General features: G+C 42.0%; 1 protein-coding gene across 1 annotated transcript; it reads right to left on the reverse strand.

Moving 5' to 3' along the window:
- Window positions 1-117: 117 nt before the first annotated feature.
- On the reverse strand, window positions 118-21,453 carry sh3gl1b (SH3-domain GRB2-like 1b). The gene is made up of 9 exons (XM_080011204.1): window positions 21,335-21,453; window positions 14,912-14,980; window positions 13,789-13,861; window positions 12,945-13,088; window positions 10,389-10,522; window positions 8,081-8,239; window positions 7,048-7,151; window positions 6,283-6,416; window positions 118-2,579 (listed from the first exon to the last, which is right to left on the reverse strand). Exons 1-9 carry the CDS (start codon window positions 21,377-21,379, stop codon window positions 2,386-2,388), a joined length of 1,056 nt encoding a protein of 351 aa, XP_079867330.1. The 5' UTR covers window positions 21,380-21,453; the 3' UTR covers window positions 118-2,385.
- Between the last annotated feature and the right edge of the window lie 3,046 nt (window positions 21,454-24,499).

Raw genomic sequence — 24,499 nt, forward strand, 5'->3', positions numbered from 1 at the left:
AAAATAAAAAAATAAAAATACGGATTACCACTTTAACTCTGAAATACATTGGTATATCAGTGTGTGTGTGTGTGTGTGTGTGTTTGTGGGAGAACAATTAATCAAACACTGAGAATCTTATGTTTTTTAAGATTATTTATTCAAAGTTGGGGAAGGTTTGGGACAAAACAACAGGCATGTACAAATATTTTGATAATAAAATGACAAAATACTGCGGTTAAATTCTTTACTCATGACATACCAAAAGGGAAAGGAAACTTAAAACCTAACACATTTACACGGTATCATTAAAGGCTACATGCAAAGATTAATTTAACAAGGCTGTAAGGTTGTTTGTGTATATTGATATAAAAAAATACTATAGAGACAAAACATTTTTTTTTTTTCTTTTCTTGGTAAAAGATGATTCTAGCAGGTTAAACAGAAAGGACACCCTTTAGATCAAACTTTTCACTGGGACTCTTGAATCTTTGAACGTATTTGTCTGATCCGTGTTCAGTAAACTCCTGGTAGTGTTTAAGGCGCACAGTGCACACACACATCCCAGGCTGTGCATGGCAAAGTGCCAACGGCAACAAATAAACAAAATTAAAATTCATGATTGCTTATTAAGTGGCTATATTATTTTGGTTGTTGTTACATGTTCACCTCCCTTCTACAAAGGCACTAATACATAGATGTGCAAAGACTTAAGTTTTTTGCACATTATCCAGTCAGCACCAAACATCGGCTCTTTTCACAAAAAAAAAAAAATTCTACATTTAACAGAGTGAAATGCACGAAGACTAGACGTGTAAACATGAGAGAAGGAGGGAAGTGACTTGGCAGGCCGGAGCAACGTGGACACACAGACAGGAAGAAAGCACGTAGCTGGAATCGAACAAAATAAAAGCGGAGATGCGTCGGGCTCGGCGTTACGGCCGCACCCACCGCCGCATTTCCACTGAGTTAAGTACAAAACACCTCCAGACTTGGTGTTTGCCAGACCGCTTCTATTGCTTTTTTTTTTTACAGCGTTCTTTTCCCTTTCAGCCTTCCCCTCACTCCACATTCCCTCTGCAGGCGTTCACAGCTAAACTCTAAAAAGGCCTGCGACAACACCTGCCTCAAACTACTAAAAAGACAAAACAGAAGAGAATCCTAAAACGGTGACTCTGCTTCCGGTCATCACACCCATTGAGGAGGACATTGTGATGATTCCACGGTCGTGCACAGACGTGACGCTGCCAGCAGCGTCCACACGGCCCAAGATGGCGTCGACTGACAGTAGGCTACAGGAGGCCGCGCCGTCTATATTACAGACTCTAGAAGGCCCGTACTGTACAGGTCATATATTACATTTTTGGCTGTTTCTCCTCTATTGATCAGACCGTCGGTACATAAGATGACTAACACACCGCGAACGAGTGGCTTAAATGTTTATGTGAAAAAGGTGCAACATTAGCATTTACCTTTGGGTCTGGGTAGAACGGTTGAGTTAAGTCCATCTCAGACACACACACACACACACACACACACACACCATCTCATTTGAGGACCAAGGTGCAATTATACTTTGTTTAGTTCACATAATTTTCCACGAAAGAGGCATAACTCCTTAGACTTGTGTCAAAGCTGAGATTCATCAAATACTGAAACCATGCAGGAAGCTGCTGTCCTGGTTTGAAGTCCTGAAGCTGCGCAAGCCAGGATCTCAGGACATGGCGATAGAAAATAAGTCAGCTCTGAAATGGCCAAGTAAAAAACAAAAACAACAACAAAAAAAAAAAATAGGCATAGGAACCAAAGAAAAAGCAAAATTCAGTAAGGTTCAGATGCAGGTGAGATTCCAGCTGAGTGCCACTCAGTCACGCCAGCAGGGGGCGTCGGCAGAGGAGCCTCAGGCCGTTTCTTTCTAAAATGTACTACAGACGTTTGAAAATAAAAGTTGATCAGTTGTGTTTGAAATGCTGGGATGGCTGAAATTGGTTGGACACGCTGTGCATGTCGTGTTCACTGCAGTCAACGTTTAAAACGTTTGGGGTTTTTTTTCTTTTTCTAATTTTTATTTCCTAAACTTGTTTGTGGTTAGATCAAAACATTACTCAGAATGTTACGTTAGTCCTCAGACGCTCTGCTCTGCGTGGGAGCGGTAACTGACCTGGAATGTGGAGCGCCATCTTCCTCTTTCTCCTCCAAAAGTCCAGATGACGAAAAGTGCACAACTGTAGTGACGATGATGATGATGGTGGAGTGGAAGATGAAATGAATATTCTGTTGAACCATCTCTGGTCGCTCTCCTCCCTCACTTCCCCTCTCTCTTTCTTTCTCTCTCTCTCTATCCTTCTTCCTAGCCATCCTCTCTCCTCCCCTACTCACTCTCTCTCTCTCTCTCTCCCTCTCTCTCTAGTGTGGTAAGGGAACAAGAACCTCCACGTAGTTTAGAGGGAAGAATCCTGATTGGCCAAGCAGCATCCCCTCGTACCAGTTCTCGTCGATCTGATTGGTCAGGGTGATGATGTCGCCCTCACGGAAGCCCAGCTCGCCCTCGTTTTCTGGCTCGAAATCGTACAGCGCCTTGCAGCTCGGCTGCTCTGGGGCTGGACCGCAACAAAGGACAAGAGAAAATGACATTTTACTTTCTTCCCTGTTACTTTTTCCCCCCACGTTGTCCGTTCTCATGGTGGATCAGAGTGCCATTTCTGATTAAGGATGGTTAACAACCTCGATGAAGGCTTGACCGTTGAGAAACTTAAGCCCTGGTTATAGCTTTACGCCGCCCGCGCAGAGAGCTCAGGGTGTTTTTAGTCGGCACGTTCTCCGTTGCAGTATTCTCAAAAACCACGGGTGCCAGTAGAGAGAATGCACCATGTGAAGCAGGAAGTAGTAAACGAAGAAGGGCGCTGGACAGCAAACGTGGCTGCTAGCAGGGCGTCGAACCTTGTTTTTGCCGCGTTCGCCGCGTTCATGGTGGTTAATCAAAAGCACCGAAAAGGAGCTGGTCTTCAACCGGCAGTTTCATCTTCCATTGTGGAACACAGGACTGAATCATTGACATTTTGTCAAACTGTGCCATTCAAATGTCTTCGGTCTTAAATTTTGCATGGGCATGCAGTTGTTTACAATAAAATCACCAAACCTGAGTGAGATGTTTGTGTATACTATTTAGTCTCTGCGTCAACAAGTGATAGGTAGACTTTGAATTCCACATCTGATTTGTACTGCGGATCAATTTTGGCCAACATATTAGAAATAAAACAGCAAAACGCTGATCTCCCTTCACTTCCAATGCATTTCCAGGGAATACGCCTCACGCTCCAAGTCACAAAATCTTGGAGGTGCGTGACCTCGCACCGCAACATCACTTAGGTCCCCTTGCACCATGGCCCCACCCCCTGGTGACGTCATAAGCGTCAGGCGCTGCCTCGGGCCCTGGCTCTTGGGGCAGGTATAAACCAGGTTCTGCTGAAGCCCCTCACGGTGCTTAAAGGCAGTCCAATGGGGCAAACATTTAGAACTTAAATCTTTAAATCACTTCAATCAATCTTTAGCTTTAAATGACCTTTTTGAAAATAGGAAACTCACGTTATAGCCACACGTCTTAGTGTATTGTTTAAAATGTTTTGTAAAACAGTGCTGTGACATTTTATTTGTATATCCAGAGTGCAATGCTGCCTACAACAGGTTGCCAGTAGGAAGCATGAAACCATGATAAAACACAGTTTGCAACCTTTTTTTTCGTTAGTATCAGAAATAAAGACTGTCTGATGATAATGAGATTCTTGTTTTCATAAAGTGAATTCAATTTTGTTTGGTTTTAAACATTTTCCCCATTGTACTGCATTCAAGCACATTGCGAAGCAGAAACAGAGTGGTACGTTTCTCAGTTATCTTCAGTTACAAACGATGGGAACCAACATATTGTAATAAAGTCTAGGTTTAAAAATTCTGAACATCCGCAGGCCTTTCAGATGGGAGCACACATTATACTAATGTATTCGCATGTACTTTACCGTGATATAATGTACATGCTTTTGTATTTGCGCCTCTTCTGCCTGCACCACAGTAATATCACAGATAGACCCTACACTAGGGTTTATCTTTTTAGTATGCTAAAAATGACGATTTAGCATAGTGAATTTATAGATCTGGTTAAAGTGCATGAAAACTTGTTTTTGTCATGTGAACATGGAACAGATGCCAAAAACAAAAGAGCATCATGAGTGTAAACCGCGCCCAGAGGAGACACAGTGGTGTGTAACAGAAGAGCAGCTATGCTGTGGCTGGTGTGTTAGCTAAAGGTCTGGACAGACTAAACTTTCAAGTTCACCTTCTTTCTGGCTTTCCAGTCATCTATCCATCTCTCCCTCCGCCCTTTTCTCTGTGACCTCACACATATCAAGTCTGTTTACACAGAGTGGCTCTTTTGTCTCCCAACAAGATCTTCATTGTATCGCTTTTACGCCACAGGCTCATAGCAGCCCAGAAACAAGGAAGCGTTTTGCTGCGTTAACCATTCATTTCTGAACTAGCAGATTATTCAAATGGAGTTTAACCCTAGAAATCAGTGGTGTAACGGAATGTAGCTGATCCGTACGGGTTGCCTCCCAAGGTTCAGCACGCATGTGAACCGCAGATGCAAAATGTAACCATCAAGGTGAAATACAGTTTTTACTGCCACTGTTAATTATTCAAGTGATAATTCCGTAAATCTCGATGCAGAGTTGCAGTGAAAAGAAGAGACATGACGTGTGTGTCCTGTGTTTAACTCTGAAGCACAGTGATTTGTTCATGGAACATCACGCTATGTCGCTGCTACTTTACGACACGTCGGGAGGAAAATAGCGCCGCTTTGCGTCTGCTCGTCCGCCATATTACAGCGGTCAAGATCCGCTAGTAAACAACGTACCAACATACAATCTGTATTGAGAAATGCAGAATTATCTACAAAATCAACTGTAACTTGCTTAATTCTGATTTTCAAGAAATTTAGCTTGTTATAAACATAAGAAATTGACCATGATACTAGAATTTACTTACTGGGGGCGGATCTAGTCATATGTTTTCATTCACGTTTAAAGGAAGAAGGTATCATGCATGCTTCATATTGCACTTTAATTTAACATATACATATATTTTAAGATTTTATTTAAACATTTGACATCTTGAATGCTGTTTTTATTTAAGGCCATTGGCAAAGGTTCCTTGCTTTAAGTGTTTTACAGAATAAATGTAAAGCAAAGTTATATTTGTCTCCCCCCCTTTTTTTTGTGCTCATCAGAAAAGAGATCTGATCCGTGACTCAAAACCATGATACGATCCAAACCATCCAAAACGAGTTTTGTGATCCGTTGCACCCCTACCTAGAATGCATGTCGGGTCAATGATTACCCATCTTAAAATTCTTGAGGTTTGTACATATGATGTCATTAATTAATATTTCATTAAACTAATTGTGAAACAATGAGTTCACATCTTCAAAATCAAGATTCAAGAGTGTACATCACCTTGCTAAAGGAATTCATGAATTAAATTTTTTTATTTATAAAAAAAAATGTTTTTTTTTTTTTATTACATCTTATTTAAAAAATTAAGAAAGAAAACAACCTAGGTAATTTTTTACCCTTCATATGCATTCTAGGATTAATAAACCAACCCAATATAGAAACAATGAAGGGAGGGGGCATGAAAAAGTGAGAAGTATTCAGTCAGTAAACAAATATATATATTTTTTAAATAACCAAATTGCACATGCGTTTAGAGCCCTACAAGTCAAGCGACAAATCAAATGCTGTCACATTTGTGGGAACGGGAATATGTTCAGCACAACAATCCCTTCATGAGACATTTGTGAGAACACACTACGCCATTTCTACATGACAATGAAATGAAGGGAAGCGCCACACACACACACACACACACACACACACACACACACACACACACACACACACACACACACACACACACACACACACACACACCCCCCCCCCCCGAAAGGACAATCTGGTGAACTGAAAGTCTGACTGATGATGGAAGAGGATGAACAGGAAGGATGAACAGGGTCAGATGAGAGCTGACCCCCACCTCTGCCCAAAAAACCCCAACTTGCCAATAAGTTTTGTTGAATACAAATATTTGTGTGCCCCTTCTTCAAAACATTACAAAAACACAGAGGTCTTCATGTTTTCCGTACGTTCTGGTTTGAAAATCTTAATGTTACACACCTGTGTATGTGCAGAAGCACTTTTCAGGTTGTGTGTGTGTGTGTGTGTTTGTGTCTCATGGCCTGAGTTTTCTCACCTGAGTTGCGTGAGGGCGGGGGGGCCACTGAGGTTGTGTAGCCCCCGTTGGATTGGTCGCTCTCCCCAAAGTCAAAGATGGGTTTGGGTTTGGGCGTGTACTCCCGCCTCGGTCTGGACTGAGCCTCGTTCATCCTGCAAAATAAAACGGTATGAAACTAGAAGAGAGGAGCAGTGTCTGCAACACACAAACACACACACACACACACACACACACACACACACACACACACACACACACACACACACACACACACACACACACACACACACACACACACACACACACACACACACACACACACACACACACACACACATAAAATGTACAATGATCATATATCAGTGGGGGAGATGTTGATGTCGCTTATATCCCCAAATTGGTTTAATTGTTGTTTGATTAACCATGGACAAACATTCAGCTCCAAGGGAGCAACGTTGCAAGACTCTTCTGCTACGAAGGCTAAGAAGCCTCGTGGAGAAGCCTCGTGGAGGAGCATCAAGATTGGCAACATTGGTGCAGTTTCTGTGGCTTTCTTTAGGGTGCGGATTTGTCGCCAATACCCTATTGTTACCGGTTAAGCCTTTAAATATAAATTATTACAACTGGGAAAATAAAGTGAAAGTATCCTCCAGTCCGTACAGTCAAATGTTTTTCTGTGAGATTACATTATACCACGACGAACAAGCTTTGAGCTCATAGCTCCAAATCTCCTGAGTGGTTCTTTCTACACGTGTAGGAATATGAAAATGTTACTGCACCCACCTGTCTCTGAGTTTATCCGAGAGCTCATCCAAGACCTGCACCGCCTGTCGGTGGTACTGCAGCTGGGACTCCACCAGGGACGACAGCTGGCTCACCTGTTCGATCTACACACGCACGCACGCACGCACGCACGCACGCACACACGCACACACGCACACACGCACACACGCACACACACACACACACACACACAAAGTTGTTGCATGTGGATTGAAAATGCAGATTGGAATTCCAGATGTGGTTTGGGTGATCAGATCACAATCCAATGCATCTTGGATGATTTAACACCCATCTTTAGTGGTCAAGCTCTATATGATTGCAATTTGATGCAATCAAATAGAGGATTGCACAAGATGACCACGTCACCTCGCTCAACATGACTAATGGAGAACTGTTCCAGGTGATAAGGACTATCTGGTATCCTGGTTAATAAATTACCTGAGCAGCGGTGGAAGCAGCGCTTTTACAAAGCTGTGAGCTGAACAGCTTCAGTAAATATGCAACCCCACAATGTTGACATTTCATTTGACGTTACAAATTGTTTCTTTCTCAAATAGAAATGACTGAAGATTTATGAAAATGAAGCAGAACAAATGACAGATTTGGATTCACCGGGTCGGACACTATCTGCTGCAGGAACCTCGGTGCTGAAAGTCCTAAAATTAAACTACGTAGCATCACTGTGTTATCACACTAATACAGAATAATAAACTCATAAATCAGCCAGGCGACTGAGGTAGGGCAGCAGCAAGGCACGTACGCAATGACAAACACAAGCTACTCCATTTTATACTCTACTTTGTTTATTTATAATGCTATAATTATGACACACACATACGCCCATTCCCCACTTGTATTAAAAGATAGGTTCACTACCACAACTCATTAAAATGTTGGTTTCCACCATTTATACTTTATACAGGCATCCACATCAAAGCGGGCACTTTTCTTTAAAGAGAAAGCACATTTTATTTATTTTTATATTACTTGTGGTTCTGTCCACACAAAAACAGACAGACAGACAGCGACTCACGTCGGTCTCCAGCAGGTTGTACATGCTGTTCTCTGCGACCTCCTTGGACTCATGGAACTTCTCCAGCGCCTGCCGCACCTCTTCGTCTGGGATCTTCCCCTGCCGCTTCTTCTTGTAGTCGTAGTCAAGGCGTCGGCCCTCCAGCTTCTTCAGGTGGTGCTGGAAAAGATCATGTTACAGCTTTTACCTGTTGGTTTCAGCTAGTAAAACAAAACTATTCATCTTCTTATTAATATGTACTGCATCTACAGTGGGGCAAAAAAGTATTTAGTCAGCCACCAATTGTGCAAGTTCTCCCACTTATGAAGATGAGAGAGGCCTGTAATTTTCATCATAGGTACACTTCGACTATGAGAGACAGAATGGGGGGAAAGAATCCAGGAAATCACATTGTAGGATTTTTAATGAATTAATTGGTAAATTCCTCGGTAAAATAAGTATTTGGTCACCTACAAACAAGCAGAATTTCTGGCTTTCACAGACCTGTAACTTTTTCTTTCAGAGGCTCCTCTGTCCTCCACTCCTTACCTGTATTAATGGCACCTGTTTGAACTCGTTATCAGTATAAAAGACACCTGTCCACAACCTCAAACAGTCACACTCCAAACTCCACTATGGCCAAGACCACAGAGCTGTCAAAGGACACCAGAAACAAAATTGTAGACCTGCACCAGGCTGGGAAGACTGAATCTGCAATAGGTAAGCAGCTTGTTGTGAAGAAATCAACTGTGGGAGCAATTATTAGAAAATGGAAGACATACAAGACCACTGATAATCTCCCTCGATCTGGGGCTCCACGCAAGATCTCACCCCGTGGGGTCAAATTGATCACAAGAACGGTGAGCAAACATCCCAGAACCACACGGGGGGACCTAGTGAATGACCTGCAGAGAGCTGGGACCAAAGTAACAAAGGCTACCATCAGTAACACACTACGCCGCCAGGGACTCAAATCCTGCAGTGCCAGACGTGTCTCCCTGCTTAAGCCAGTACATGTCCAGGCCCGTCTGAAGTTTGCTAGAGAGCATTTGGATGATCCAGAAGAGGATTGGGAGAATGTCATATGGTCAGATGAAACCAAAATAGAACTTTTTGGTAAAAACTCAACTTGTCGTGTTTGGAGGAGAAAGAAAGCTGAGTTGCATCCAAAGAACACCATACCTACTGTGAAGCATGGGGGTGGAAACATCATGCTTTGGGGCTGTTTTTCTGCAAAGGGACCAGGACGACTGATCCGTGTAAAGGAAAGAATGAATGGGGCCATGTATCGTGAGATTTTGAGTGAAAATCTCCTTCCATCAGCAAGGGCATTGAAGATGAAACGTGGCTGGGTCTTTCAGCATCACAATGATCCCAAACACACCGCCCGGCAACAAAGGAGTGGCTTCGTTAGAAGCATTTCAAGGTCCTGGAGTGGCCTAGCCAGTCTCCAGATCTCAACCCCATAGAAAATCTTTGGAGGGAGTTGAAAGTCCGTGTTGCCCAGCGACAGCCCCAAAACATCACTGCTCTAGAGGAGATCTGCATGGAGGAATGGGCCAAAATACCAGCAACAGTGGGTGAAAACCTTGTGAAGACTCACAGAAAACATTTGACCACTGTCATTGCAAACAAAGGGTATATAACAAAGTATTGAGATGAACTTTTGTTATTGACCAAATACTTATTTTCCACCATAATTTGCAAATAAATTCTTTAAAAATCAGACAATTTGATTTTCTGGATTTTTTTTTCTCATTTTGTCTCTCATAGTCTAAGTGTACCTATGATGAAAATAACAGGCCTCTCTCATCTTTTAAGTGGGAGAACTTGCACGATTGGTGGCTGACTAAATACTTTTTTGCCCCACTGTATATCAGATATATGGATTTCTTTATTGTGATGACTGGGATTGTCTGGGATTTTAGTATTTGATATTACATTTAAAATTCTGCATGTATTTATGTACCTGACATAAGTAGAATGAACTATGGCTGTTAAAGTGAATAAATTGGTATGTTTAGTGTAACAATACACAACAGGGAAATATCTTTTACTATATTTTATAAATTGAAGAGATAGTGACAGTAACTCATGGTCTTATTTCTGAATTCATGATCCAATTTTTAGATCCGACAATGTTCCACTTATGGGAACAAAGAAATCTGTGGCTGATGAACAAAAATGAGTAACAGGAAGTGGAAGGAGAACAGGGAAGTGGGGAAAGGAAAGGAAGCTCAAAGCACAAATCCTGTTTGAATATTCCACCACTTCATCTTGTACCGTGGGTCAGATGTTCTCTCTAAATGGCGGCCTCTATGTCTGGTACCTGAATCTCCCTCAGGTCCTTGTCACAGAGCCCCTGCAGAGGGTCAATGAAGTTCTGTTTGACATCGATGTCCAGGGAGTCTTTGACCTCCGCCAGTCTCTTCATAGTCTCTCCTGCGTCCACGAGAGCTCCACCTGGAACACACACACACACACACACACACACACACACACACACACACACACACACACAGCAACAGTTCATTTAAAGCACCATCTGATGGCATGTTTTGGGATAGATATTAAAAGGGATAATCTAGTTTTTTGGGAAATTCCTATCAGTCTAATTTAGCCAGATTCAGAAAAGAAGGACGACAATACAATTTCATCCCCGTACATCCAGTACAGAGAACAGTCTGCAGGCTGCAATGAGCTAACTGTGTTAGCTAAATGCAAGGCTGGAGAGGAAATCAACTAGCCTAGCTCAGGTCAAATGAGAAATACAACGCATGATGAAACTTGTGTCTGAATCTGGGTAAGATGGACAAAAAGTAAGATTTTCCAATAAAGGAATATCAGTAGTATCAATAGCATCTGGTAGCAGATACTGCAATCTCTGCTCTCCAGCTACTATACACACCAATCAGCCACAACATTAAATCACCTGCCTAATATTGTGTAGGTCCCCCTCGTGCTGCCAAAACAGCTCTGACCCGTCGAGGCATGGACAAGACCTCTGAAGGTGTCCTGTGGTATGTGGCACCAACATGTTAGCAGCAGATCCTTTAAAGGGGACCTTTAAAACTCACTCTTTCAGTGCTTGTGTACATACATTTAGGTCTCTGATGGGCCTACTAACACACAAACTGAAATAAGAGAAAGAAAAACTGAAAACAGAAAAAAGCCTTTCGGCTTTGTGTCTCAGTACTATGTAGCATTGAGACATTAGAATTAAAACTGCCCCCCATCTGAATAACTCCACACACAGGTGGAGCACGATCAGGCACGCTAGCATTGAAGCTAAGAGATAATCATGAGAAGTGCTCTGTGGTCTGCAGAGACTAGCACAAATATGTTAAAAGAAGGAAGAAGAAGAAATAATACTGTCTGGCAACAGTTTGTGACAAAACTGCAGACAATGGAAATGTAAGTATTTTAAATATTATTCTGCTGTGTGTCTTTGTGTGTGTCCACAATACTGGCTGCGGCATGCGATCTGCTCAGTGTTTCTCCAAACAAAACCGTAGATGGATTTATTTTATTTTATTTACTGACGTTTCCCGTAATTGAATGAAACAAACAAGCCCCAAGCTCCAAGATCTACGCTACTCCAGACACCGCATGTGTTTCTCGGTGTACTGTATGTGTGTTTCTGGCAGTGGTTTGGACATCGCAAGGAAGATGTTGAACAAACAACAGTTATCGGCAAAATATGCAGCACAACTATTGCCACAAATGGTAGCAGTATCACAAATTTGTTTCACCATTTGATATGCCACCCACTACAAAACAAGTAGAAATGCCTGAAACTCTGCATGTCCACATCGCCACCCATACCAAATAAAACCCCAAAGCAGCCAGCCCAGAAGCAAATGACGAGATGAGCAATGTTATTCACTTTGCCTAACAGTGGTTTTAATGTTGTGGCTGATTTGTGTATAATATAAAATGTCTTCAACTGAAACCAACACAGGCTGAGAAGTGTAGTCATAACAGACCAAAAATAGATACAGATGATATTTTCACACGACTTCCATTGAAGAACATGGAGCTATCATCTGTTACCTTTAATGAGATATAGTTTAGCTCACTGCCCTGCTCTATATGAAACCACTGTAAAAAGAGTAGATCTTTTCTTGCTGTCACTCTAAATCATCAGTTCTAGTACATTGTGAGATTGGGACAAATGGGAAAGTTGTTTCAAATAAATCTATGACCAATCAGGGTGGAGGGCCCAGGAGCTGAGATAGAAGCCAGCATTTATCAATAAGATTAACATAGGAGGGAATATTTGAAGCTTCCTGAAAACATAAGCCCCTTTACCAACACAGAAACCATTTCAGGTCCACGAACTGAGTTCCACGTACTTAGGAACTTGGGCCTTTTCCACAGGAGAATCGTCAAACACACAAAGTGCCATTTGTGCCATTAAATTGCTGATCCAACAACCACTACTTGCTTGTAGTACCTGCTTCCATTTACTAAAAACCTAGAACATAAAACACAATGACCAATGCAACCAGCGCGTGGAGAAAGGACATATTGAACCAGTGGCATGTTTCACATTAGCTTCTCTGATCTGCACAGTTCCTTGGTGCGGTGGGAAGGCAAGCAAAACCTCTTTTAGGGACAGTTAAGGTTCCCATTTCAGAAGGTTGAAGGTCTGATGTGGGGATGCTATTTCACGACAAAAAAATAAAAAAATAAAAATTTGAACAGGAGCAGAAAAGCAGGGAACTTGGAAATAGTAATCCATCACATGCAACCGCTGAACATCTTAAAGTTACCACAGATCGACGGACAAACATAACTTCACACACTCCAAACCCATAATAACACACCCCAGAAACTGGGCCGAGAATTAACCACTCGTGACCACGATACACAAACAGCCTACCGAAGTTAGTGTCTTCTCCAAGCTCCCGGCCATACTTGGCCATGCACTCCCCTAGGAGACCCTCAGCCTGGGGGTAGCCTGGGTTCTTCACCTGGCCTCGGATCTTAGACATGGTGTTCAACATGGACAACTTGGCCCGTGACGCTGCAGGGACACAAGAGAAGGGACAGTGAGACAGAGAGGACAACTAGTGAAATCAGAGCCCACTATCTTGTCACAGCCTTCTCACAGCTAATCATAGTTGTTCACCTTTAGTTTTTACTTTTCCGTCCTAGATCTTGTGGATGTTGGGTGCATGTGTTAACATATCAAGAGTGAGAGAGAGAGAGAGAGAGAGAGAGAGAGAGAGAGAGAGAGAGAGAGAGAGAGAGAGAGAGAGAGAGAGAGAGAGAGAGAGAGAGAGAGAGAGAGAGAGAGAGAGAGAGAGAGAGAGAGAGAGAGGCAAGAGTCCCCAAGACAACTTTTTTGTTTAACATATTCACATTTTAAGAAGTTAGACATGAATCAGCTCTTAACGTGTCCTGGTTTTCATACATAGCACACCATACATTTGACCACGAATTGTACTCAGGACTGGGAGGGTTTGGGAGGAGGGATCAGTATTTCACCATGTAATACTACTCAGCGTAAAATGGCAGTTTGTCAACCAAAACGGCCACATGTCTGTCGGTATATATACTGTTTGTATAAAGGTATATTTTCAGGATCAAGTTTTAACAAGGAAGTCATTTTACTTTTATAAAAAATACAAATAAAACACCTTTTATAAAAACAAATCACATTTTCATTAAAAGACTTGTATTACGCTGTGAGTCTAGTGCGTAATAGCAAGTTGTGCTCTCACCTGGGTTGGGCTGAAGGTACTCTGACGTTTTGGAGATTACTTCTACCACTGCTTTACTGGTCACATCTACTTTCTACAAAACATAGGCAAACACACACCACAGGTGTACAAGAGAGATACTAGAGTTACAAAACTAGCCCCGGAAACAGTCAAGAATTGTATTATTTATTTATAAATTTCATAATGTTTATCCCTCCGTGCTGCTCCCAGTGAGACCTGGTGTTCCGACCTGGGCTACGGTGCGCTGTGTGTACTGCTGGCACAGAACACCTGTAGAGTCCAGACAGAGCCTGTTCCGTGCATCTTTTTTCTTTTTTTTTTTAGCTTTAATGAGCTTTATAACAGCTTTTTGCATTTTCAGGACAGAGGCGCTTCGTGTATGTGGACGTATGCATGCAACACTTTATAAAAAATAATACATTTCGGCGGAAACACTATTTGTAACCACTATTGTTTCACTGAAACAATATTTTTGAATGTTAATTTTCAGATTCAACCAATTATGAGGCTTAAAGTTAAATCAATGAGTCAATATACAGCTGTGATTGAAGGTTTTTCTTTTTACAATTCAATAGTTAAAAAAAGATTTGTCATTCATATCAATTCATGATTTAAATAATCTAATTTCATTATAGCACATGGGAAAGACCAGTTTATATGTTGTTATATGTTTGTATGTTATATGTTGACTGTATCCATTTTTGTGTTGGTCAGGCTATAGAAAGATTCATTGCTTGTGTTGATACAGAAGGAACTTAAAGATAAGGAAAAAAAATCGCATACTAAATTGCAATCGCAATATTGGTAATTTGACCATTTTCCCAAATTGTTCAGCCCGAAATAAACTAATTACTTGTTTATGTGCATGACAAACATTTACATGCAATTGCATGTTTGAGCATGCAATGTAGGTCATTTAGATGTGTGTGTATGCATAACTGAATTCCAGTCGCCAGACTTGTTCAATGACTTCCGTTCCCAGTAGCTTTACGTAAGCAACGTTGGACTACAGCGCTCAGCAGCATCCTGCATGCTGAAGCATGCAGGATGCTCTACATACACACCTAACCTATAGTTTAAGCCATTAGTTATTTATGCCCAGCACCGCCCGTTCTTCTCTTACCCGTTCCAAGTCTTTAAAGTCTTCATCCAGTTTAGTTCCCTCTGCGCCGCCAACTTTCTCACTGACCATCTGCAAAAGGAGGGATCACCATGAATTTTTAAATAGAGCTCAGGAGGTATCACTTTACCAAGGACTGTTATTGACAAACATATTGATTCCCACCCTTAACTGGCATTTATATTGTGTGCACAATGGGGATAGAAGAGGCCTAGAATTACCTAATAAGCACTCCACGTGTGGTGAATGTTTTACATTTTTTTAGCCTCACCCTTTAACATTTCTTACAGACCCCCAGCAAAACAACCACAAGTACTTGCTTATTGTGCCAATCACCTGTAAATTCTCAAATCCGTAAATTCTGTGAACACAACTGGCTATCTTCCTATCACAAAGAAATTGGTGGAATGCAATTCCCATTCTGTTTGTATTGAACTACATGCATCAAAACAAACATTGGGCTGAAATCACTTTTCTTTTAATGATGCCTTCCTTATGGGGGTGAGGGGCTGTTTCAGCATAGAAAGCAATCCAAAGCTGACGTGGCCTCTAGTATGTTAATGGTAAGCACATGAATTTTCATACGAGACCCCTCTGCATGATAATTGTTTCCATTTGTCTAGCCATGCACCATACATTATGGGTCTTTGAATAAGCAGCAGTAAACTGCAAGGGGGGGGAAAAGATAAAGATACTTGACAGTAATACCCTAAAAAGAAATATCCATGAGTTGTCACTAGATTTGTTGTGCACATTTATTTCAAGTGAATGATGAGTTATGATATAATTAATATGATATAATTTCGGCCCCTTTACCTGCCTAATACGATGCACATTGAAATTCTGGACACTGGCACTTAAATAGAGAGGAATCTCTGTGTATCATTGTATCATTTCATATCCCATTTAGAATCCAAAATCAAAATCAGAAGTTATTGACTTATTTTCCACATGGAGGGACCATTAAATGTTTTGAGTGTGGGGATCTCACTGTGGGGACCACAGCGGAGAACCCCCGCTCTCCGCCAGGCTCTGAGTCAGTCCTGCACTGCCTCAAGCCGGACCTTGCCGCTAAAGGACTGGTATGCACACTGGCAGCATGGAGTATCTGTGCGCTCCATGCTGCTTCAACTGTAGTGTTGGGTCATTCATGAACAAGCCGATTCTTTTGAACAGCTCAAAATATATATTTTTTCCCCAAGTTTTACAGTTTTATGTCATTGTTTCTGTCAGTCTCCTCTACTGTTTGATTCGGATTCATAACGCTTACCATCACATGGCCCCTTTCCAATGTGCTCGTGACATTGAACGTTACGCACCACAAAAAAAAACAGCATTTCTCCTGGCAATGGGAAAGGTGTCGATCGCCTATTTTATATTAGGTTCCGCTAATTTTGGTGTGAGAACGGTATGAGGCAGCTACAGAGCCACAGTTAAAGTTTAATGTGTAGAGGAAGCCCTGATTTCCATTAATAGGCGAATTGGTGTTGGTCTTCTATGTACAAATGTGAGTAATATTAATGAATTAATACAACTTCAACAGAAGGGGACACATTTCTACAACACAGCAACGGAAATTAATCTCTTAAAACGTATTCGGTTTTCAGTAGTGGTTTGCTTGCCTGTCTGTGAACATGGTATGTCAGAGTATATTTGTAATCAAATAAATATTAACAGGTTTTGTGTGCTATAACGAAAAAAGGGTAACCCTTTTTAATGTGATACATAGATCCATGATTACAACAGGAATATTTAAAAAATTCTGACTGTAAAACAATGCTCTTATGTTGTTCTGTACAGTTTCAGAGCTTGAAGCATTAACTTCACTGGAATTTAACATCTGTTTACTTTCTCTATGTGTGTGTGTGTACCTAGGAAAAGCGTCTTCAACGTAAGTTGTCTTTTGTTATGCAACATGCTGCTCCACCATGGATGTGTGGGTAATGGAGACACTGGAGAGGTAGACGCTCCTCCAAATAAAGCAAACAAAAACATTGTGCTTTTTTAGATGTATTTTATTTGACTCAATTTCCTTATTGAACGAAACAAAAAAAGCACTGTGCATAACGGGACACTCTCTCAGTCCCCTCAGCGCCGCGCCCCCCCCGTTGGTTACCACCACAAATAGAATCTAATATAAGAAACACTGCACCATTACAGAGATCCCCATATCAAGATTCTAACCCAGGAGTTTGGAGTTTGTTGAAGCCACACTTTAGGTTACAATGACGACTTCCTGAGGTCTGAGAAAACACATGGCAGAAGGCGTTGAGGTCACAAGTAAAGCGAAGTCTAAACCGCCCAGCCTTATTTTACCATCTGCCTGCAGTACTCAGGGCAACATTCAACTTTGGGATTCACATCCCAAAGGCACAATCCTAGAAGAGAAATAATATAACTTGTTTTGTCTCTTGCCGCAATAAAACAAGAATTACAAAACTCCATGGCATGCATTGCTTGTGCTCTTGCACTAGTAATTAATGTCACGTCTCAATTGAATGCAGAATGTTTTGAGCAGGCTGCAGATGAAAAACAGAGAACAAAGCAAGTATCTTTGTCGATTAAAGCCAGGAAACACGATGCTGTTGTCGTGTCTGAGACACAGAAACAAGGTCAAATGCTAGAAACCTCCCTTGTAAGTCGCTTTGGATAAAAGCGTCTGCTAAATGACTAAATGTAAATGTAAACCTCGAGCTGCCTGTGACATTATTAGGACCACTACACCCCCCCCCCCGTCTTTTACAGAGTGAAGACTTTCAAAGTGAAAGTTGAAAAGCTATTCCATGGTTCCCTACTTGATCAATCCCACCAGCAGTGTGCATTTGGGTCTCTGAAGGTCTACTAACACACAAACTGTGAAATAAGACAACTGTTTTTTTTTGAGCTGCCTATTACAGAAAACATGTGATTCAACAAGCCGTTGAGATTTGCGACCCCTTCCTACTTTACATGGGGCCTCAGTAGTATTAGCACCGTCCCCCATCTGAGTAACTCCACCCACGACTGGAGAACTACCAAGCGCCGCCGGACCCCTGAGCATGGGAACTTCTCTGTTGGCTTTAGAGACCAGCACAAATCTTTTAAAAGAAAGAGGAACTAATACCAACTGTCTGTGACAAAACTGCAGATGAAAGAAATGTAATTTTTGGAAAAATAATGTGCTGTGTGTTTTTCTTTCTCAAAAAAGGTATACAGAAGGTTGACCGTAGGCTATGCCGCACGATCTGCTGTGCGTTTCTCCAAACAAAAACAATAAAAACAGTGTGTCACCTGGTGCGGTGTCCCAATGCGGTGCAAGTGACAGGGCCCTTACCTTAGGAAAGTCGGAACGATATTAGATAATAATATAGGTAATATTAGATACCTTGGTATTGATATCTCCACCAATCTATCAGTTTTGTTTACCCTTAACTTCACTCCATTGCTCAAATCCATTGAAGAAGACCTCATTCGATGGAACAACCTACCCATCTCACTAATTGGTAGGATAGCAGCAGTGAAAATGAATATACTTCCAAAAATAAACGATGTATTTTCAATGACCCCAGTTCAAGCAACAGTACATTGGTTTAATATTCTAGTCAACAAATTTTATATATCTATTTTATATATTATATATCTGGGATCGGAGAAATCATGCTGCTGCGGGACTGAGGACACCGACAACAGGCGGCACACTACTTCCACTTCCTGCCAGGGAAGTTCAGCTCCCCCGGCTCTGATTGGCCGACGTCCCCGCCAGCTTGCTGAACAGGCAGGGGGTGACGTGATTGGTGACATCACAGGCGGATTCATGACGCAATCACTGTCCGTTGTTTGTTTACAGAAGTGAAGCCTTAAATTCAAGTGGAGTCAGATTTCACTTATCGCAAGATGAGAATAAGGAGAGAAAGAAGGCTCTATAACATAGGGTTACACAAGACGAGGCCGGAGGATTTGGTTTCAAAGGCAAAATTGAAAATGTCTGGTATTACCGGCAACACGGGTGTTGTCATGACATTTCACTGCTTATATGTATGCTCTATCTATAAGTATGTGATAAATAAACATCTTGAATCTTGAGTTTATTAACCAGTGGAGAAAAATCCTCGCCTTGGCATCCCTAATTCTCAATGACAGCGGCATTGTGACAGCTCAAAGAGCAGCCCTCTCTCCAGCGATTGTGAGCATACTCATCTTCTTGAAAGAAGAATGTGAAAATGTAAATTTCAGTTGTCAGCGCATAAAACCAATGTGGCAATTCTTAATGGCTTGTAAATGTTCAACTGTTTATTATTCTAGAATCTAGTTTTGATAAAGCTGTAACTGGTTAGGTGTGTTGTTTAAATAGTCTTATATTTGTTATTATTTACAATTGTAATTATTAAAATATAAGTTACCTATAGAGAAACAAGTGCTTTTCTTTACAAATCAAGACTCAGTCTAATAATTGCATAGACGTCAGTGATGGAAAAAAAAAGTTTTAATCGAATATCGAATTGAGGATTTGGAGAATCGTGACACCCCTATTAAAAATAGACATGAAATAAAGAATATTCTATCTAAGTTTTATATTATGAAAACATAAAAGTAAAATTGCATGGATCAATCAAGCATTGTGACTGTAAAATTAATTTCTGGGTCAGATTTAACAAAATATTATAAACATGTAGTGGGGGGTGCAATGAACTGTCTCACAGGCCAGATGTGGCCCCTGGGCCTCTAGTTCAAGACCCCTGAAATAGAGAAACTGTAAGGGAAATGGGGACGTATGAGGAGAAATTCAGAGATCAACTCTCAACAGCCAAAGCCCTGCCTACCTCAGCAAAATGTTTTGACAAAGAACAGCTGCACGAGAAAAAATTACTCATGCAACTTGGCTAACATACCTTTTTGCCAAAACACTTTCACTAGAAGTCACTAACCAAGTGTGTTCTCAGGAGGGGGTCTCCAGAACAGTGTTTTGCAGAGGCAGAGGCATGTGTGTGTGTGTGTATGTGTCTCAAGTGTTATTGGCTCTGATTCCCATGGAGCGTTGGCAAGAGCACACTACCTGCAATGCAGTCCAGTGAGTGAAAAACAGTCTCTACTTCCATCTTATACTCTGTAGCACTGCGAAAGTCTTCTTTTTATTTCACATGCAACCAATCATTCAATCAATTTATATATATCTATCTATATACATATAATTTTCTTTTCTCTCTTTTAAAGCCTAGTTCTTAGCTTTGTTTTTATCTCTCTCACTCCCAGGGATCTGGGCTGTTCCTGACAGGAAACTGAGGCAGCAACCAAATGTCTTTCCTGCTGAGATCAGCAGGGACAGGAAGAGACTGAAAATCTCTTCATCATCAACCTCCCCCAAAACGGAGAAAGAAGCAAAGCACGCACTGATTCAGATAGACAGTTCATTTCGTTTTGAAAATTCATTATCATGGAGTTTGCTGTTCTATGCTGCATGTCCCTTTACTGTTGTAGTGCTTGCATTTATTTAGTCAGGTCTAGAACCTACAAGTACTTTATCAATGTACTTAAGTACATTTTTCAATAACCTGTACAGTAGAATCAGTCTCTGAGACTTTCAACCTTTTACTCCACTACATTCCAAAGCAAATACAATTACTATGACACAACTTATACTATTAATTTTATAGAATCTGCATGAACACTCATCTGCAGAAAAAAAAAAAAGATTAAGCAGTACTGTATCAAGTATTGTAGAGTGTTATATCAGGGCAATGGGTATGACAATACTTTTACTTTAAATACGTGAAGCAAATGCAAGAGCAATTTATAAACTTTTACTTGAGTAGAATTGTCAATGTGGCACTTTTGAGTGACGGTATTTGTACTTTGACTTAAGTAAAAGCGACTGATTTCCCTCCAGGGTTACTCAAATATAGGGGAAAATGTAATGTACACATGAACATTAGCCTGGGGTTGGTAGGCAGGTCGGTGACCCGAAAACACACAAAGCAAGAGCAATGGTATAGTGATACCCTATTATATCATGTTGTATACCCTGCCCGCCGACAGCACGGTTAAAATAACCATGTTAAGAAAAAACAAAACAAAAGCAAAGGTAAACCATGATGGATTCGCCAGCAGGTTTTAAGTGTATGTAAATCCAAGCTAACCCTGACAGCCTAGTTAACGGTTCCACTGGTAAACACAGCAGCTGGAGGAATCTGGGTTAGTCTCCCCGTGTTGTTTATGCTCCCGCTTTCTCGGGGGTGGTGGGGGAAGTACACTTAGCGTACTGTGTACGTACAACCAGTTAGTTATTGGATAAACGGATATTAACTAGTGTTTCAAACAACCCAAACGACTGACGTTAAAAGTAAACGGTTAGCATCGAGTTAGCATTAGCTGTTAGCATTAGCAGGCTCGCGGCTGAGAGTTGAGGGAAAGGGAAAGTTTTCAGTTGGTTTTGGGTGTTTTTCCACCAACCTGGCTGGCTTTATAGAACTGCTTCTTCAACCCCGCCACAGACATCGCGGAAGCCAGGCCGTTAACGCTTCCACCGGGAGAGAAAAAAAAACAAAATAAAAATTAAAAAATTAAAAAATACATACAAATAAAGTCAAAGAAAAAGAAAAGCAAACAAGCGGCCGGTCGCGGGTCGGGAGGGGGGGGGGGGGGGTCTGGCCGGGACGGGAGGCGCTGCGCTGCGGAGGAACACTCGAGCCGGGCCACGGAGCCTGCTGCTGCGTTCAAGTCATGTGGGAAAGTGCTGTCCGGAAGGGTTGATCTTATTCCGCTGTGAACCATGTGGCTCACGTCGTGTTTTTAAGACTGGTACCGATGTGCATCTATATATTTACACTCTAAATCAGTGTCAGTATTGATAATATTGGTCATACTACTTACGGATCCTATCTTATTTCCTTAAATGTTGCTTTGCCATTTCCTCCTTGACCGTTCAATTTATGTTGTGTGGGTGATTTCAGTCACTGACGACCAATGGAATTCAATTCGTTCTGTTTGTTCTGCATTGAGGCCTCGCTCTCACATTTTAACACTATAAAAAAAAACCCAAAACATAACTTCTTTGTATAAACGGTGTGCTCAACCAACTAAAAGTATTCAAAGAACAGCCAGGGTGAGCAAGATAAATAACCAGTACATTGTATAAATCGTTATTTATTTATTTATAGAATACTACTACATTGATTCATGATTATTTATGCATTTGATTTTCAGGCGTATGACACCTCTCCCATGTGACTTGAATGCAGCGGGGTTCGCAAACTGACCACGTCTGCGTGGAGTCCCAGGAAGACACCGCGAAGACCACTCACAGGTCACAGGAAACGCTTGATTGCCACAAAAAATAACGCCACCGGCTTAAATAACGCGCGGCCACTCCGCGCAATCGGAAGATCAATATGGTTGGATCACTCCCGGGCACGATCGGGAAATGACACCCCCGATTGCCGACCGCGTCGGCGCCGGGCTTGAATGAATGAGCGCGCAGTGCTCCCTGGCGTCCGCGGAGAACGTTACATCGACGTGACTCAATCGCCGAGTGCGGGCCCGAGGCTCGGCCTGTATCGACGCTCCACCTCCACCTAATCCGATTCTCACCCAACGGGTCACATGCAGGGGTTGTTGGCTTTGACTGATTGTTGCACCTTATAAGATTGATCTCGTGATCAGATTTATTCATATGAAACCTTTTTGTATAGTAATGTCAGTTTTATTCAAGAGAGTCTTTTGTCATAATTGTGATAAAATCGTCGAGGGGAAAAAAAAAACCCCAATTTGAAATGGACTGATGTGGTCTGTTAGCTGTCGCCACGTGGAGGCAACACTGCTCCACACAGTACATCGGGTCCACAGAGAACCAGCCTTGTCACTCACAAATAATTAAAAAAAATATAACGATAAAAATACAATGTCAACTACTTCTTGGTTAGTCAACCTAAAATCCCAAACCCTATGTAGACTATTTGCCTGACTACCTGAGTAAATATCCTCAGCCGTTAGTTGAAGACCAAATTGGATGACAGATTCGTGACAGAAAACAGACCTTAAAAAAGTTTCCAGATAGCGGACGCTGAATAGGTCTTCTATAAGGTGCAGTTGGTTCCCTTCATGCTGTGTTTCACAACAGGTCAATGTGTGTCAACACACACATGACTAGATCAACATTATGTGTATGAAGGGCGGCTCCAGGTGGTGAACAGAGTCCACCCGTGATGGTGTATTACATCATTAAATACGTTAAGTACTGTTTCCACTCGCAGGGAGATTAAGGCGTCACCTTTTTAAGCAGCGTTATGTAACTTTTGGGATCCGGCGCCCCTACAGCTTCTGAGATGCAGCTGCGCTTTGACACCACCGTCGTAACACTCGCTCTGGCGTCCGTTCAATAATTTGTTTTACCGGACAGATTTGAACCTCATCGGCCACGTCTCGATAACAGTCAGATACGACGCACATCTAGGTGACGGCGCCCCTCGCACGGAGCTCAGCGCTTCAGCGAGCACTCGGTCCACAGGGGAGCCTCCCTCCCCGCGGCTCCCCCGGCTCCCGGCGCAGGTGCTCGGCCTGGCGGATCGGTTGGCACGGGAGGGTGAAACAAACCCCTGTGGAGCAGTGGAAGTGTGAGACGGCGCGCTCCGGCTCCGGCACCGCTGGCCCGCCTCGTCCACGCCGTCGGGGGAGGTGGAGCGGCTACGTTTTGTATGAGCATTATTACCGGACCTCTTGACCAGCAAGTTTATCATTTATCGTTTTTTGTTTTTTTTTAATACATCTTTACCAGGCAAAGAAATAACAAGTGCCGGCGCCCTGTGTCTTATTTTTATTTTTATTTGAGTCTTATACATTTTTTTTATTGTAGTTATTTTATTTTTATTTAATTTATATTATTCTATTCACTAACTGCATTACGTTTTAGGAATCAGTTAGTCAGCTAGGTAGAAATTAGGTTTAGAAACTATTGTGCATAATCTCTGGGTGCATTGCAAAGAGATTTCACTGCATAGATGTATGACGTACGTATTGAAGATTCCAGAGATTTATTTGTCACGTTCATATTCCAGACATTCATTTGTCAGATACATATTTAAGAATCGAGAGATTTATTTGTCACATACATATGTCTCTGGAATCTTAAATCTTGTGTCAAACCTCAAGGAAGTGACGTGGTGGCGTAAAGCGTAACGCACTTTCCCCGAGGTTTCGAACCGGAGCACACAAGTGTCAAAGAAGAAACAGCCTTTATTCGTCACGCAACACACCACACTACAACACATGCTTGCACACACACACACACACACACACACACATGCACATGCACATGCTTTGATGGTGGCCGGTGAAATGAGGCCTCTGCATTTGACTCATCCTGGCTTGTCCTTCCTCCGGGGGCACAGCCAGGAGCAGTGGGCAGCATACGTGGACGCGCCCGGGGACCTGGTGACGAGTGTCCATCGCTGGTCAGACGATGATGTGTGCATGTTTTTGGTGGGGGTCCTTACTGACGTGAGGTGGAGGAAACCCCTTGTGAGCACGGGGAGAACATGCAAACTCCACACAGAAAGGCTCCTATTTGGGAGATAACCCGCCGCTGTTCTTGCACCAATAGTGCAAGAACAGGCGTTTGGG

This window comes from Zeus faber, assembly GCF_960531495.2.
Source record: "Zeus faber genome assembly, chromosome: 1".
NCBI lineage: Eukaryota > Metazoa > Chordata > Actinopteri > Zeiformes > Zeidae > Zeus > Zeus faber.

Coding starts and splice junctions, on each gene's coding strand:
- sh3gl1b (XM_080011204.1), bottom strand. CDS start 21,379: ATGTCTGTGGCGGGGTTGAAGAAGCAGTTCTATAAAGCCAGCCAG. Junction 13,862..14,911: donor ACTTTAAAGACTTGGAACGG/GTAAGAGAAGAA, acceptor TATGTTTTGTAG/AAAGTAGATGTGACCAGTAA. Junction 13,089..13,788: donor GTACCTTCAGCCCAACCCAG/GTGAGAGCACAA, acceptor GTGTCCCTGCAG/CGTCACGGGCCAAGTTGTCC.